At 46.2% G+C, this 14,019-nt stretch overlaps 1 protein-coding gene across 3 annotated transcripts in view; it reads left to right on the top strand.

Moving 5' to 3' along the window:
- The first annotated feature begins 237 nt into the window (after positions 1–237).
- LOC309537207 (phospholipase A2 inhibitor and Ly6/PLAUR domain-containing protein-like) overlaps positions 238–14,019 on the top strand; it is a 15,299-nt gene continuing 1,517 nt past the window's right edge. Inside the window, exons 1-9 of one of the 3 annotated variants that reach the window (XM_082231873.1) lie at positions 240–303; positions 2,390–2,505; positions 2,789–2,905; positions 4,114–4,266; positions 5,240–5,377; positions 6,062–6,097; positions 9,930–10,046; positions 10,600–10,752; positions 13,724–13,861. In XM_082231873.1, coding sequence (XP_082087999.1) covers positions 2,457–2,505; positions 2,789–2,905; positions 4,114–4,266; positions 5,240–5,377; positions 6,062–6,097; positions 9,930–10,046; positions 10,600–10,752; positions 13,724–13,861 — 901 coding nt within the window. In that variant the 5' untranslated portion in view covers positions 240–303; positions 2,390–2,456. Of the gene's footprint in view, positions 319–2,389; positions 2,506–2,788; positions 2,906–4,113; positions 4,267–5,239; positions 5,378–6,061; positions 6,098–9,929; positions 10,047–10,599; positions 10,753–13,723; positions 13,862–14,019 lie in introns of all 3 variants that reach the window. The other 2 variants (XM_082231874.1, XM_082231875.1) reach the window with 2 other exon arrangements.

Raw genomic sequence — 14,019 nt, 5'->3', positions numbered from 1 at the left:
GTATCTTTTTTGGAAATGCCTTGGACTACTCGATGTGTGAGGTGTTCTGACAGAGCTATGTTCCAGATATTGTCAACCTAAGCCTCAATTAGTCTATTAGAAGCTCCCTTCCATTGCTGGGCAATAGCTTGGCTGCTGTGAACAAGGAGGAAATAAATTCTTTAGATGTGAGGGTAGAATTTGGAATCACCTCTGGCTTCTATGGAATCTTAGGGGGGTTTCCTAATAAAAGTCACGATGATAACGCTCCTGTCACCTTAGGAGGCATGGAATCTTAAAGGCTTATACATCTGCTGTTGGGAGGTAAGCTGAAGTCTGGTTTAAATCCAGTTATTTTCTTTTCACAAGAACAGAAGGACCTGAGAAGAGCCTTAATGAATATCTAGTTTGGCACACTCTTTTCCACTGTGGCTATTCTGTGTGCTCCTGGAAACTCAAAAGTTTCCCGATAGACTCAGCCCAAAAGCAGGGCACAAGCACTTTATCCTTTTCCCATCTCCAGATGACTACTATTCAAAGGTGTGCTGCCCTGATACTGGAGGAAACATGTGATCATAATAGCTAGTGGCCACTGATAGCTTTAAAGGTAAAGGTAAAGGGAACCCTGACCATTAGGTCCAGTCGTGACCGACTCTGGGGTTGCGGCGCTCATCTCGCTTTACTAGCCGAGGGAGCCAGCGTACAGCTTCCAGGTCATGTGGCCAGCATGACTAAGCCGCTTCTGGCGAACCAGAGCAGTGCATGGAAACGCCATTTACCTTCCTGCTATTTATCTACTTGCACTTTGACATGCTTTCAAACTGCTAGGTTGGCAGGAGCAGGGACCAAGCAACGGGAGCTCACCCCGTCATGGGGATTCGAACTGCCGACCTTCTGATCAGCAAGTCCTAGGCTCTGTGGTTTAACCTACAGCACCACCTGCGTCCCTTACTGATAGCTTTACCCTCCCTGAATTTGTTTAACCCCTGTTCAAATCCATCTAAATTGATGGTTATACCCACAACTTTTGGCAGCAGATGCCATAGTCTGATGACACACTGTTTGAAAAAGGACTTCTACTCTTGTCTTTTCCCGAATCTTTTCTTCCTCCAGGTACTAAAGGTTAGGTGTGAGAGGAAGAAAAACCTCTCTCAGGATGCAAACATTTCTCAGTTTTCTTTCTTCTTCTTTTGTACTGCTTAGTTATTCCTGGGGATGACACGTACTTATAATCAGTGGCGATGGTTGTAGCTCAACGTTACAGCTAGAGGTGGGAAGGCCTGGAAAAAAACCTGGAAAAATTGGGGGTGGGAATGGGTTTCCCCCTGTTTTCCCCCAGAAAAATTGAAAAAAATAGTTTGATATAGTTTGAATATTCCACACACTCCCCCCATTTTTCCTGGGGGGGGGGACGGCTTTGGAAAAAAACACAGAATAAAACCTGTCCGCCCCCCCATTTTTCCGCCCCCCCGGCCTTCCAGCACCCACACTTTGAAGCTCCCTGCCTACTGATACAAGGCAGGTGCTCTCACTGTAATCTTTCCAGCAACTGCTCAAAGCATTTTTGTTAGGGCCAGCCCATCTGAACACATAGAAGCTGCATGTGATTTACTTCCTTTTAACCACTGCTGACTTTAATCATCTTTTGAATACTCTTAAATACTTGCTTTTAACTGTGTGTTATCAATCATTTAATGTTCTGTTGTATATTTTTGTAAAGTGTTTAGAAGCTCTCTTAGCATCATGCGGTTTATAATATATAATAACAAATTCAATTTAAAAAACACTTTCAAACAGAGTTTGAGCCTTAGTGCAACATACTACAGTACAGTGGTACCTCAGGTTAAGTACTTAATTCGTTCCAGAGGTCCGTTCTTAAGCTGAAACTGTTCTTAACCTGAAGCACCACTTTAGCTAATGGGGCCTCCTACTGCTGCCATGCCGTGGGATCACAATTTCTGTTCTCATCCTGAAGCAAAGTTCTTAACCCGAGGTACTATTTCTGGGTTAACGGAGTCTGTAACCTGAAGCGTATGTGACCTGAAGCATATGTAACCCGAGGTAACACTGTAGTACCACTGTTCAGCCTTGACACTGAGGTCCAGCTCCGAGGGCCTTCTGGTGGTTCCCTCCCTGCGATAAGTGAGGTTACAGGGAACCAGGCAGAGGGCCTTCTCGGTAGTGGTGCCCGCCCTGTGGAACGGCCTCCCATCAGATGTCAAGGAAATAAACAACTATCTGACTTTTAGAAGGCATCTGAAGGCAGCCCTGTTTAGAGAAGTTTTGAATGTTTGATGTTTTATTGTGTTTTTAATATTCTGTTGGGAGCCACCCAGAGGAACCTCTTCAAGATCCTCTGGGCATTTTACCCAGGTCAGCTGACTGGGCTCCCCCCCCCCTGTTGTTTCAGGTCCTTTCAGCCAGGGTATTCAATTCACCTCGGACACAGTTTCTCTGGCTCTCCCCTCACCATCACCATGCACAATCTCCTGAAACTCTCCATCTTCTTTGTCCTCCTTACAACAGGTATGGAAGGACGGCTCACTCGCGGGAGATTTATTCCATTGGGGTAGCTGGGGTCAGATGCGAATTGGCATCACGAGGCTGGCAGGAGTATAAGACGGAAGGCATATCCAAGATCTTTTTAATCTTCACTTATTATTTCTAAAATTTGATTTATTTTTAAAAGAAACAGCTTTGGAAGCAATTTAGAATATGGCATTAATAACCATTTTCAATAAAGTGTAATCACACAAATAGGGTTAGTCGTTTTTTTTAAAAAAGGCCTTCCACCTTCCTCTTTCTCCAGGAGCTTCTATAACATGTGAAGTTTGTTCGGCTGAAGGATACATCTGCAATGGCACGTGGACGACCTGCCCTCCCGAGAAAGATACCTGCATGATTGCATACTCCGAAAATACTCTGCGTGAGTGGGATTGAGGTTATTGAAACATAGGTAGAGCCAGAACGTTGGTCCACCTGGCTTAGTATGGTCCAGGATCTCAGACAGGGAATCTTTCTCCAAGTCCTACCTGGTGATGCTGGGGAGGGAACTTGGGATCTTCTGCATCCACAGCAGGTGGTCTACCACTGAGCTATGACCCTTGCCCTCAGGACAAGTGGGCACAGGACAAGATCAGCCAAGGTCACTGACTGTTAGGGCAGGGATTGTGTGTTGGACGGGTCCTTGCCTCATGTTATCTTCAGTAATCACCTCAATGAACAAGCTGATTGAGTCATGCCTTAAATCTTGGCATCTACTATTCTAACGGCCCATTAGTTTTCAGGTCCAATTCAAAGCATTGGTTTGGACCTATCAAGTCTTAAACAGCTCAGGACTGCAATACCTCAAGGACCACCTCTTTCCATATATACTGATGCAGACACTGTGGTCATCATCTGAGGCCCTTCTTCATGAGCCTCCTTTGCGAGAGGTCTGGAGGGCGGCAACATGGGAACAGGCCTTTTCTGTGGTGGCTCCCCACTTGCGGAAGTCCGCTCACTCTTCTTGTTTAAATGTTTCTTTGGTTGTCCTTGAATCTTCACGACATGCTTGCTACACTGGTTTAGAGTGTTGGAAGGGACACGGATGGCGCTGTGGTCTAAACCACTGAGCCTCTTGGACTTGCTGATTGGAATTTCAGTGGTTCGAATCACCGTGACAGGGTGAGCTCCCTTTGCTTTGTCCCAGCTCCTGCCAACCTAGCAGTTTGAAAGCATGCCAGTGCAAGTAGATAAACAGGTACCACTGAGGCGGGAAGGTAAACGGCATTTCCGTGTGCTCTGGCTTCTGTCATGGTGTCCTGTTGCGCCAGAAGCAGCTTAGTCATGCTGGCCACATGACCCGGAAAGCTGTCTGTGGACAAACGCTGGCTCCCTCGGCCTGAAAACAAGATGAGCGCCACAACCCCATAGTCGCCTTTGACTGGACTTAACCGTCGAGGGGTCCTTTACCTTTTTACCTAGTGTGTTAGACTAAGGCTGGGGAGACCAAAGAAGCTTATTGGGTGATCTTGGCCCGATCTTTCAGTCTAACCATGGAGGCTGACTTGAGTTCTTTGGAGGAACAGGTGGGATATAAATGTAGGAAATGCAGTGAAATCAAATTGACCCACTCCTTCTCATCTATTGTAGGTGAAAACGTTGAACGCAGTGTAGACAAAGACTGTGTCACTCTGGAGGAGTGTGCCAATACTGCCATGGAATTGTACTTTGGACCTGGGAAAGCCTTAAGGATAGTTGCCTCCTGCTGCAATGAGAAGATGTGTGGCATAGTTAAGCCTAATTGTAGGTCTACCATTTGTTGGTGTGTGTGTGTGTGTGTTTGATCCTCTCCCCATGCTCCCCCCCCCCCCATCATGGCATCTCAGATTCAAACCCTGACATTTCTAGATAGGGAGCAAAATATCTTAGAAATACCAGTTTCTTTATATCTAGAGATGAAAGCAAAGCACTGCCTCTCCAAACCACTTGCATTGCAGCCTGAGGCTGTGCTCTTGGAGAGAGAATGGCTTAAACATCCTTTCTCTTCGGTGCTTCAGAACCAAGAGCTAATTCGCACGCCCAAAATGGAGACCTGTAACACAACCCTTTCTCGTGTGATCTTAGTTAAACACGTCGTGGCAGAGTTGCGGAAGGGGAGGAGGAGAAAGGCACGGTTCTGGTGTCCTTCCTGTTGGGGGAGGGATTCTGAGTCGGACTGAGCAACTCCTTTGCCGAGAGAGGGTGGGAAGTTTTGCTGTGGAGATGTTTGTGCTTTTTGTAAATAAATGTACATAAAGCTGACGGACAGAGCCGTCTTTAGCATATGCTCCGCCGGGATGCAAAGATCCGCCCAGCGCCCCCAAATTTAGTTTAGCCACCCCCAAATTTTAAGGGGGGGTGAGCTCTTTTGTTTCCTGACTTGTCATATTTGACGCTATGGAGTAAATAACAGAGCAACGGGGTGGGTGGTGGGTGGCAGGGACTTTCGCTCCATTGCTTTCCACTGCCGCCAATCGAGAGGGACCGGTATACAGTAGGTATACATTTGGTGCCACTCAGAATTCAGCGCCCGGGTGCCCTGCACCCCTTGGACCTCCTGGGTAAAGACGGCCCTGCTTAAGGAGACTCATTACTGCTTAGCAGACTGGTTGCATGCCAGGGATCATTAGGCGGAAGTCAGAATGATGCTGGATGGGCAGCACACCATCTGCCTCCAAAGCTGTAAACTCTGAGCTGCCTCTTTCAGATCCTTGAGTGTTTCTACACTTGTTTTCAGTGCCACCATTAGAAATGAAATGGAATGGAAAGCAGTGCCCTGCCTGCCACGAATGGTCAAACACATGCAAAGAGGAGGTGGTGAATTGCACGGGAGCCAACATATACTGCTTTGATATATCGGCACACGTGCATTCTGGTAAGTGCAACCCCAGTTGCAACATGACTTGGGACCCCAAATCCTCCTTTCCACCTATTTTCACATAGGATCATGTGTAAGCCAAGCCATGCGGATTTAAGGCATGCCACTCTTCACTTCCCTAAGACGTGAGCTTTTATAGAAAACAAAATACCTACCTCTAATTCTCTTATTTAAATTGCTCCCATTGTGTTTGCTTCTTACATGAATGCTTTGATCTCATTTTGCAACACAAAATTTTGTCCTTCGGAATTGGCACTTTGCTAAATTTCATTGTGCAGTTCTCCAACCAAGGCGTGTGTACAAAAACACATTCTGTTAGGGTAATTTGCTATTATTATTATTATTATTATTATTATTATTATTAGGGGCAAAATTGCATGCAAACATGTGTGCATTGGGAGAAACATACTAAATTTGTGGTGCGTTTTCATGGGGGATGTTAAAAAAATGCAAAGTGATATGAAAATGTGGAGAACTCGATTTAAGATTGGAGAAAAGAGAAACTGAAATTGACATATTTGCTCATCCCCACAGGGTTGATAGCCATTTTTTTAAAGCTCCATTCCTTAAGTACCAGATTTGTTTAGTGGCAAGGAGAGGGTAAATTTCATCTAGGTGGGATGTACTGGTTTGGAGAATAGCTGGAAGAAATTAATGTCTTCTCCTGTCTTCCATTTCCAGAAAAAATTGTGGACAGGACCCTTAAAGGCTGCACTAGTAGGTCCTTCTGTCTCTCACTAAAAAGTGGTCGCGCTCCCATGTTGGGGGGTTCTGATGAACTTAGGAAGGCAGAATGTTCACCAGATGTTTCCCGGGGAGCTCAGGGCTCTGATCTTCTCCTTCCAACCTTCTCTGGGCTCCTGCTCCTGAAGATCCTCTCATAAACAGGCACTTGCATGGGATTGCATCAGCTCTGTATTCAATCAAGCCTTCCTTCTATCTATAGGTGACTTTTTCCAACTGTCGTTTGGCCTTCCGGAGGGATTTTCTCTGAATCACAGTAAAAATAAACCTCAGGTTGAAATCCATTGCAATTTGAATTGTAATTCTTTTTTTTAAAAAAAAAATGTAATTTGTGTCAAGACCCCCATTGTTCAGCCCGGACATTGAGATCCAGCTCTGAGGGCTTTCTGGCGGTTTCCTAACTGCGAGAAGTGAAGTGTCAACCACGGCAACATTGAAGTTGTGTAAGGAGCTTGATCGTTACAGCTGTGTCAGCACATCGTCATGGAAGGGGGGTGGGTCTGAGAAGCTCTGGGAGTCTGCTGGCTGAGGCTGATTGAACTTATTGAGCAGAATCACTTTCAGGGTTGGTGTTAGACTCTGGATATTAGACATTGTTTGAATCACCAAGGGCTGAGTCCCAGGTTTTTTTGTGGTAGCAGGGGGGTTATTGACAGACTTTGGTGGTCTGCCCCATGTGGCTATAGTAATAATAATAATTTATTATTTATACCCCACCAGTATGTCTGGGTTTCCCCAGCCACTCTGGGCGGCTTCCAACAAAGTTTTAAAATACAGTGGTCTGTTAAACATTCCCTAAACAGGGCTGCCTTCAGATGTCCTCTAAAAGTCTGGTAGTTGTTCTTCTCTTTGACATCTGGTGGGAGGGTGTTCCACAGGGCGGGTGCCACTACTGAGAAGGCCCTCTGCCTGGTTCCCTGTAACTTGGCTTCTTGCAGTGAGGGAACCCTCGGCGCTGGACCTCAGTGTCCAGGCAGAATAATGGGGGTGGAGACGTTCCTTCAGGTATACTGGGTGAGTCCGTTTAGGGCTTTAAAGGTCAGCACCAACACTTTAAATTGTGCTCGGAAACATACTGGGAGCCAATGTAGATCTTTCAAGACTGGTGTGTCTTGAAATATAGGGCTCTATTCTCCCTTGACGGGTCTCAAGTCATCCAAGCTTGGTACTTGAGGGAGCAGCTAGGGCTGACCAATGGCAGAGTGGATTGTCTTCTCCCTTTCATAGCCTCCCACAGCTGTCTGATTGATTCCATGCCAAGGAAGGCACCCGTCTGTTGTGGTGACTTATGGTTCTGTCACTTTAAGAGATGTGGAATCTTAAAGGCCTACGTGTCAGTTACCGGAGGTAGGTTGAACAGGAGTTTAAATGCAGTTCCTTCCTTTTCATAACAACAGGAGGAGCTGAGAAGAACCCTACTGAGTCAGGGGAGAGCAGACTTCCACGAGTGGTGGTGGACTTTCCTTCCTTGGAGGGTTTTGAGCAGAAAACCATGGCCACCTGCCATGGATGATTTAGTTGAGATTTCTGCACCGCAAAGGGGTTGGACTGGACGACCCTCTGGGTCCCTTCCAACTCTACAGTTCTATGATAGACCCAAAGCATACCTAGCCTAGAATCATCTTTTGCACGGTGGCCAACCTGGTGCCTCTGGAAGCCCACCATGGTCATTGGCCAGGGATGATCGGAGCAGTAGCTCAAGAACAAGTGACAGGCTACAGGTCTCCCGTCCTTGGTGTAAATGCACACTGGTGAAAGCTGCCAGTTGTCAAACATGCTTCCTCTGGCTGTCATTACAGGCTCTTTGAGCCAAAGAAGTTGATCCGTCACATGCATTTCTCATCATCATTACCATGCTGGATCTTCCGAGGCTCTTCCCCTTCTTTGTGATTCTATCTACAGGTAAGGAGACGCTAGTAGCCTACTGGAGATTTCCTTTCCTTTTCTTTTACAGTGGGGCAAATAGGGCCAGGGCCAAATTAAGGTCGCTCAGGGTTGGCATCAGTAGTTGGCATTGTTAGGCAACTGTGGAGGCTCATGCCTGTTTGGAAACCCACTGCTGATTCCCAGAGCATCCTGGTTCTGCTCTTTCTCCTTACTGCCTCCTCCATGGTTCCCCTGCCCTCTCTGAGCATTCCAGCAATGGCCAGAGGAAGGACATGAGGCAGCAGCCTCCACCTGCTTTGTGCTCTCTCTTGCGTGGATTAGGGCCAGAGAAAGGAGGAGGTAGGGATGGGGCAGAAATTGGGCTAAGCTTGCATTTAATATAATAATAACAATAATAATTTATACTCCACCCATCTGGCTGGGCTTCCCAAGGCACTCTGTGCGGCTTCCAACAAAATATTAAAATACAGTGGTACCTCAGGTTAAGTACTTAATTCAATCTGGAGGTCCGTTCTTAACCTGAAACTGTTCTTAACCTGAAGCACCACTTTAGCTAATGGGGCCTTCTGCTGCCTTTCTGCCATAGCACAATTTCTGTTCTCATCCTGAAGCAAAGTTCTTAACCCAAGGTACTGTTTCTGGGTTAGCGGAGTCTGTAACCTGAAGTGTATGTAATCCGAGGTACCACTGTACGGTAATGCATCAAACATTAAAAGCTTCCCTAAACAGTGCTGCCTTCAGATGTCATTTATAGCCAGACCTATCTAATTCATAAAGCTTGAGACACCATCACCATTTGAAATTCACCCTTCTCTGAATTTTGCAATGCAATTTCCCCAGCCAAGTGGGAAAATGCATATAATACAAGAAAATGCACTCAGGAATGCATATGTTGGTGACTGGAACATTAAGAAAATGTGTTACATTGAGAGAAACTGATTTGCTCAATGAATTGAATGAATGAATGAATGAATGCATGCATGTAAGGAGAAAACCACAATAAACGCTGCTGAATTTTCATGAGGGTGTGTGTGTGTGTGTGTGTGTGTGTGTGTGTGTGAGAGAGAGAGAGAGAGAGAGAGAGAGAGAGAGATGTGGAAATGTCCAGAATTGAACTTAAGAGTGGTAAAATGAGAAGTCGAAATTGACAGATTTGCCCATCACTAGAAGGAGGTCACTCACTCAGAGAGGGAGGTGGTGGGGATGGGGGGTGTTGTTGATGGCATCTCGCCCAACAACACAGCGATAGAGCATTTTCCCCCCATGCAGAATATCCCAAGTTCATTTCCCAGCAACTATAGGTAGAGTTGGGAATGTCTCCTGCTTGAAACCATGGAGAGCCACTGCCAGATCAATGGATCTGGTGAATTCCAAGGCAGCTTCCTATGTTCAAGGTTAGCTATCACATGATTGGCATGGCTACATGATGGAGGATATGCCCCAACCTTCCCTTCTCTCACCCCTTCTCTCTCTTTATGCCATTCCTTCCTTCCTTTCTCTTCTTCATCTCACCCTCTGTGTTTTCACTTCTTTTCCACCTACATGGAATTCGGCTTGAAGGTCCCTTGGGCCATAAGTTGTTGGAAGTCAATAGATTTATATATAGATATATACAGTGGTACCTCGGGTTACAGACACTTCAGGTTACAGATGCTTCAGGTTACAGACACCGCTAACCCAGAAATAGTACCTCGGGTTAACAACTTTGCTTCAGGATGAGAACTGAAATTGTGCGCCGGCGGCATGGCAGCAGCAGGAGGCCCCATTAGCCAAAGTGGTGCTTCAGGTTAAGAACAGTTTCAGGTTAAGAACGGACCTCCGGAACAAATTAAGTTCTTAACCTGAGGTACCACTGTACTTATAGAAAAGCATATGAATGGATTCCCTCTTTGCACCTCCCTTTTCTTTCCTCTCCCAGGTACTTCTCTGGAGTGTGAAGTTTGTTACGGCCTTGGGACCAGATGCAATGGCAAGATGGCAACCTGTTCTCCTAAGAAAGACACCTGTGTTGTTGCATTTGCTGAAAGTACTGTGGGTGGGTAGTGTTTGAGTTGTTGCTGGCGGAATCCCTGACCCAGACTTTGAGCAGAGTAGAAATGGATATGCTCTCTGCCGCAATAATGACTTTCAAAAGCTTTGCTGCAGAAGAGTCTTAAAATGGTCACAAATAAACGTTGCACAGTACAAAATGCACAGTCAATCTCTACCACTGAACTATTGCCCTTCAATTTCCCCTTGAGACTTGCAGGTTATTGAGTCCGTTTCCTTGGACCTGTTATTGAGTTCATAATCTGTGGTATGTGAAGCTGGTAGGATATGTTCTCAATAATTAGGGTCTCTGGGAGAGGGGCAGAAGTCAGATTGGACTGTGCCTCTTTTAACAAAGATATGCCCTTCAATCCAAGAGGAAATTGTGGGGATACTCCCCCCCCCACTCCGCTGGCTTCCAAATACTTGCCATCAGTGGTAGAAATCTCAGAAATCTGAGAAATGTGCATCTTTCAGCCAAAAACACAATACTTGACATAATGATGTTTTGCTCATCACTGAACGAACCTGTCTTTTTCTCACTCTCGTTTCTCCCACAGAAGGACGTAAAATTCGCACTGTAGAGAAAACCTGCGATTCTTCAAAGGTCTGCTCCACTCGCTCAGCATACTTTTATCTTGGGTTGGGGCGAACCTTCAGGATGTACTTGGTCTGTTGCACGGGGGACAACTGCAAAAATGCCAAGCCTAAATGTAAGTATTATTATTATTATTATTATTATTATTATTATTATTATTACATTGTTATCCCACCATTCCTTCAAAGAGCTCAATGTTGTGTACTCACTTTTCAATTTCTTCATTTTATCACCGCAACAATTGCATGAGGAAGGTTAGGCTGAGAGACAGTGACTAGCCCAAAGACCCCCATGGCTGAAAAGGAACTAAACATGGTCTCTCAGGTTCAAGTCCAGAACTCTAACCATTACTCCACACTGCTTCACCTAAATGCATTTATTTTAAGCACTTTTTTTTTTACTTCACTTGTTATTCATAAAAGATTCCCAGAGAACAGCATCCTCAGAAATAAGGCCACATATACTGAGGCCTACTGTAGACATGTCCATTTCTTTTAGTGGGTGAACTCTGAGTAAGACTAACACTGACCACACCCTGTTCCAATTTCCTTGCTGTGCTTCCACCCTCTACCATTTGTCAACATAGGAAGCAGCCTTATATGGAGCCAGACCATTGGTCCACCTGGCTCACTATTGTCTAATAATAAAATAAATAATAAATTTTTTATTTATATCCTGCCCTCCCCAGTCGAAGCCGGGCTCAGAACAGCTAACAACAGCAAAATAATATAGCATTCTAAAATCAATTCATTATAAAATCAGTTCAAATCAAATTAATGGCAACCATTGGTGTAGAGTTCTGTGAGGATTGCCAAAGGAGGGGGTCAGGCTGTGCCCTGGCCAGAGGCCTGGTGGAACAGCTCCGTCTTGCAGGCCCTGCGGAAAGATGTCAGGTCCCACAGGGCCCTAGTCTCTTGTGACAGCATTCCACCAGATTGGAGCCACAGCCGAAAAAGCCCTAGCTCTGGTTGAGACCAGCCTAACCTCCCTGTGGCCCAGGACCTCCAAGATGTTTTGTTTAAAGACCGTAAGGTCCTCTGTGGGACATACCAGGAGAGGTGGTCCCGTAGGTACAAGGGTCCTAGGCCATATAGGGCTTTAAAGGACAACTCCATACCCTATGGCAGTGCCTGTCCATAGGCGCCGACTCCATGGGGCCTGAGGGGGCCCGAGCCCCCTCAAAAATTCGTTTGGGGGGGCTCCGCCCCCCAATAATCTCGGGCACCCCTCCAGCAGAGCGCCACCGCCGCCCCTCCCCCAGCCCAAAATGCACAGGGTCGGGCTGCATGCCTCCTGCCCTCCCTCCCGAGCAAAAGCTCCACCCAATTTCCTTCGGAGCTGATTAATAGGCGCAGCACGCTCTCCCCTATTCGCTCACGAGGAGGCGGCGCCACTTTATCTGCATATTCATGAGCTTATTTATTATTCATGAGCTTTCGCGGGCTCCCCCAATATTTTTTATAAGTCGGCGCCGCTGTGCCTGTCCAATGTTTCGGGAAGGGGATGTTTCCCTTTCTGCCTAGAGATGCTGCGGATTGAACCCGGGATTTTCTGCTTGCAGAGCAGATGCCACACCACTGAGCCATGACCCTTCCTTTCCTCTACTCCATCACATGTAGTCTAGGGTGGGCCACCACAATTGTCAATCTGTAATCAATTCAGTTCCATTCGTCATCAACATCTGTCTCTAGCACAGTCTCTGCTCAACCTGAGACCTCCAGATGTTTGGGCCTACAGTTCTCCTCACCCCAGATACATTGGCCCTGCTGGCTGGGACTCATGACAGACCCTCCAAGTGTCCCTATTTTCCAGGGACAGTCCCTTATTTAGAGAAGCCGTCCCGGTTTCTGATTTGATCCTGTAATGTCCCACTTTCCCTTAGCATGTTCCTGTTTTCATTGGAGAAATGTTGGAGAGTATGGAGTTATCCAACGCCCCAGCAATCCTGTGTAGGGAAGATTTAAAAAATATATAAAAAATTAATGTTTGATTATTCTTTTATATACGTTGAAAGCTGCCCAGAGTGCTGGGGCAACCCAGTAATATGTGTGGGGTATAAATAGTAAAAAATATCATGATAGAATGGGACGTCCCTGTTTTCATCGGAGAAATATTGGATGGTATGTTATGAACGTGGAACTCAAACAACATCCAGCGGGCACTATGTGCGGGAAGGCTGTTCTAGGCTACAGCCACCTATAAATTAAATGTATTTAGCCTTTAAAGCTTTATTAACCAAGATAGCAACAAACCAGGATGGCTTTAAAAGAGGACTGGAGCAAATTCATAGGTGACTGTCCCCAGTCCAATCTACTTGGCAATGGGCCTAGGCTAGAAATTGCCATTTCAGAGGCAGCCCAATACGTAAACGACGTAACTCGCTCCCAAAGAAGGAAGTGATGGCCACCAACTTGGATGGCTTTGAAAAGAGGACTGGACAAATTCTTACAAGGCTACCAATAATAATAATAATAACAATAATTTATTATTTATACACCACCCATCTGGCTGAGTTTCCCCAGCCACTCTGGGCGGCTTCCAATCAAGTGTTAAAAACAATACAGCATTAAATATTAAAAACTTCCCTAAACAGGGCTGCCTTCAGATGTCTTTTAAAAAGAAGATAGCTGCTTATGTCCTTCACATCTGAAGGGAGGGTGTTCCACAGGGCAGGCACCACTACCAAGAAGGCCCTCTGTCTGGTTCCCTGTAACCTCACTTCTCGCAATGAGGGAACCACCAGAAGGCCCTCGGTGCTGGACCTCAGCCCCTTGGCAGAATGATGAGGGTGGAGACACTCCTTGAGGTATACAGGACCGAGGCCGTTTAGGGCTTTAAAGGTCAGCACCAATGGCTACTAGCCATGATGGCTATGCACTTCCACCATGGTCGGGGACAGAATACCAGTTGCTGGAAGTTTTAGGATGGGAATGGGCTCATGTCGTCAATCTAGCTGGCTACTGTGAGAGCAAGATCCTAGATAAGCCACAGGCCTGATTCAGCTGGTTCTTCTTATCTTCTTAGCCTCTGCCTCCCACTTAGTCCATTCCTGAAGCTGATTATGAATCCTATTCTTTGGCTTGCAGTACCCCAAGTCGAAAAGAAGGTCAATGGAAAGCAATGCCCTACTTGTTACTCCTCGTCAGACGTGTGCCATGCGAAGGTGGTGAATTGCACTGGCTTGGAGAGCTACTGCTTTGATGTGGCCACAACCACCTACATTAGTAAGTATTGCTTCATGCACAACGTGCCTTTGAGTTCAGTCGGTGGAACATGAGACTCTTAATCTCAGGGTCATGTGTTTGAGCCTCATGTTGGGGGCTCGTGGTCCCTCCCAACTCAACCATTCTGTGATCTGCAGCTGAGCTGATCCTCAGTGCAA

Source organism: Podarcis vaucheri, assembly GCF_965113315.1.
Source record: "Podarcis vaucheri genome assembly, chromosome: 7".
In the NCBI taxonomy this organism is placed as follows: Eukaryota; Metazoa; Chordata; class Lepidosauria; order Squamata; family Lacertidae; genus Podarcis; species Podarcis vaucheri.
This window is presented reverse-complemented; position numbering and strand designations above follow the sequence as displayed.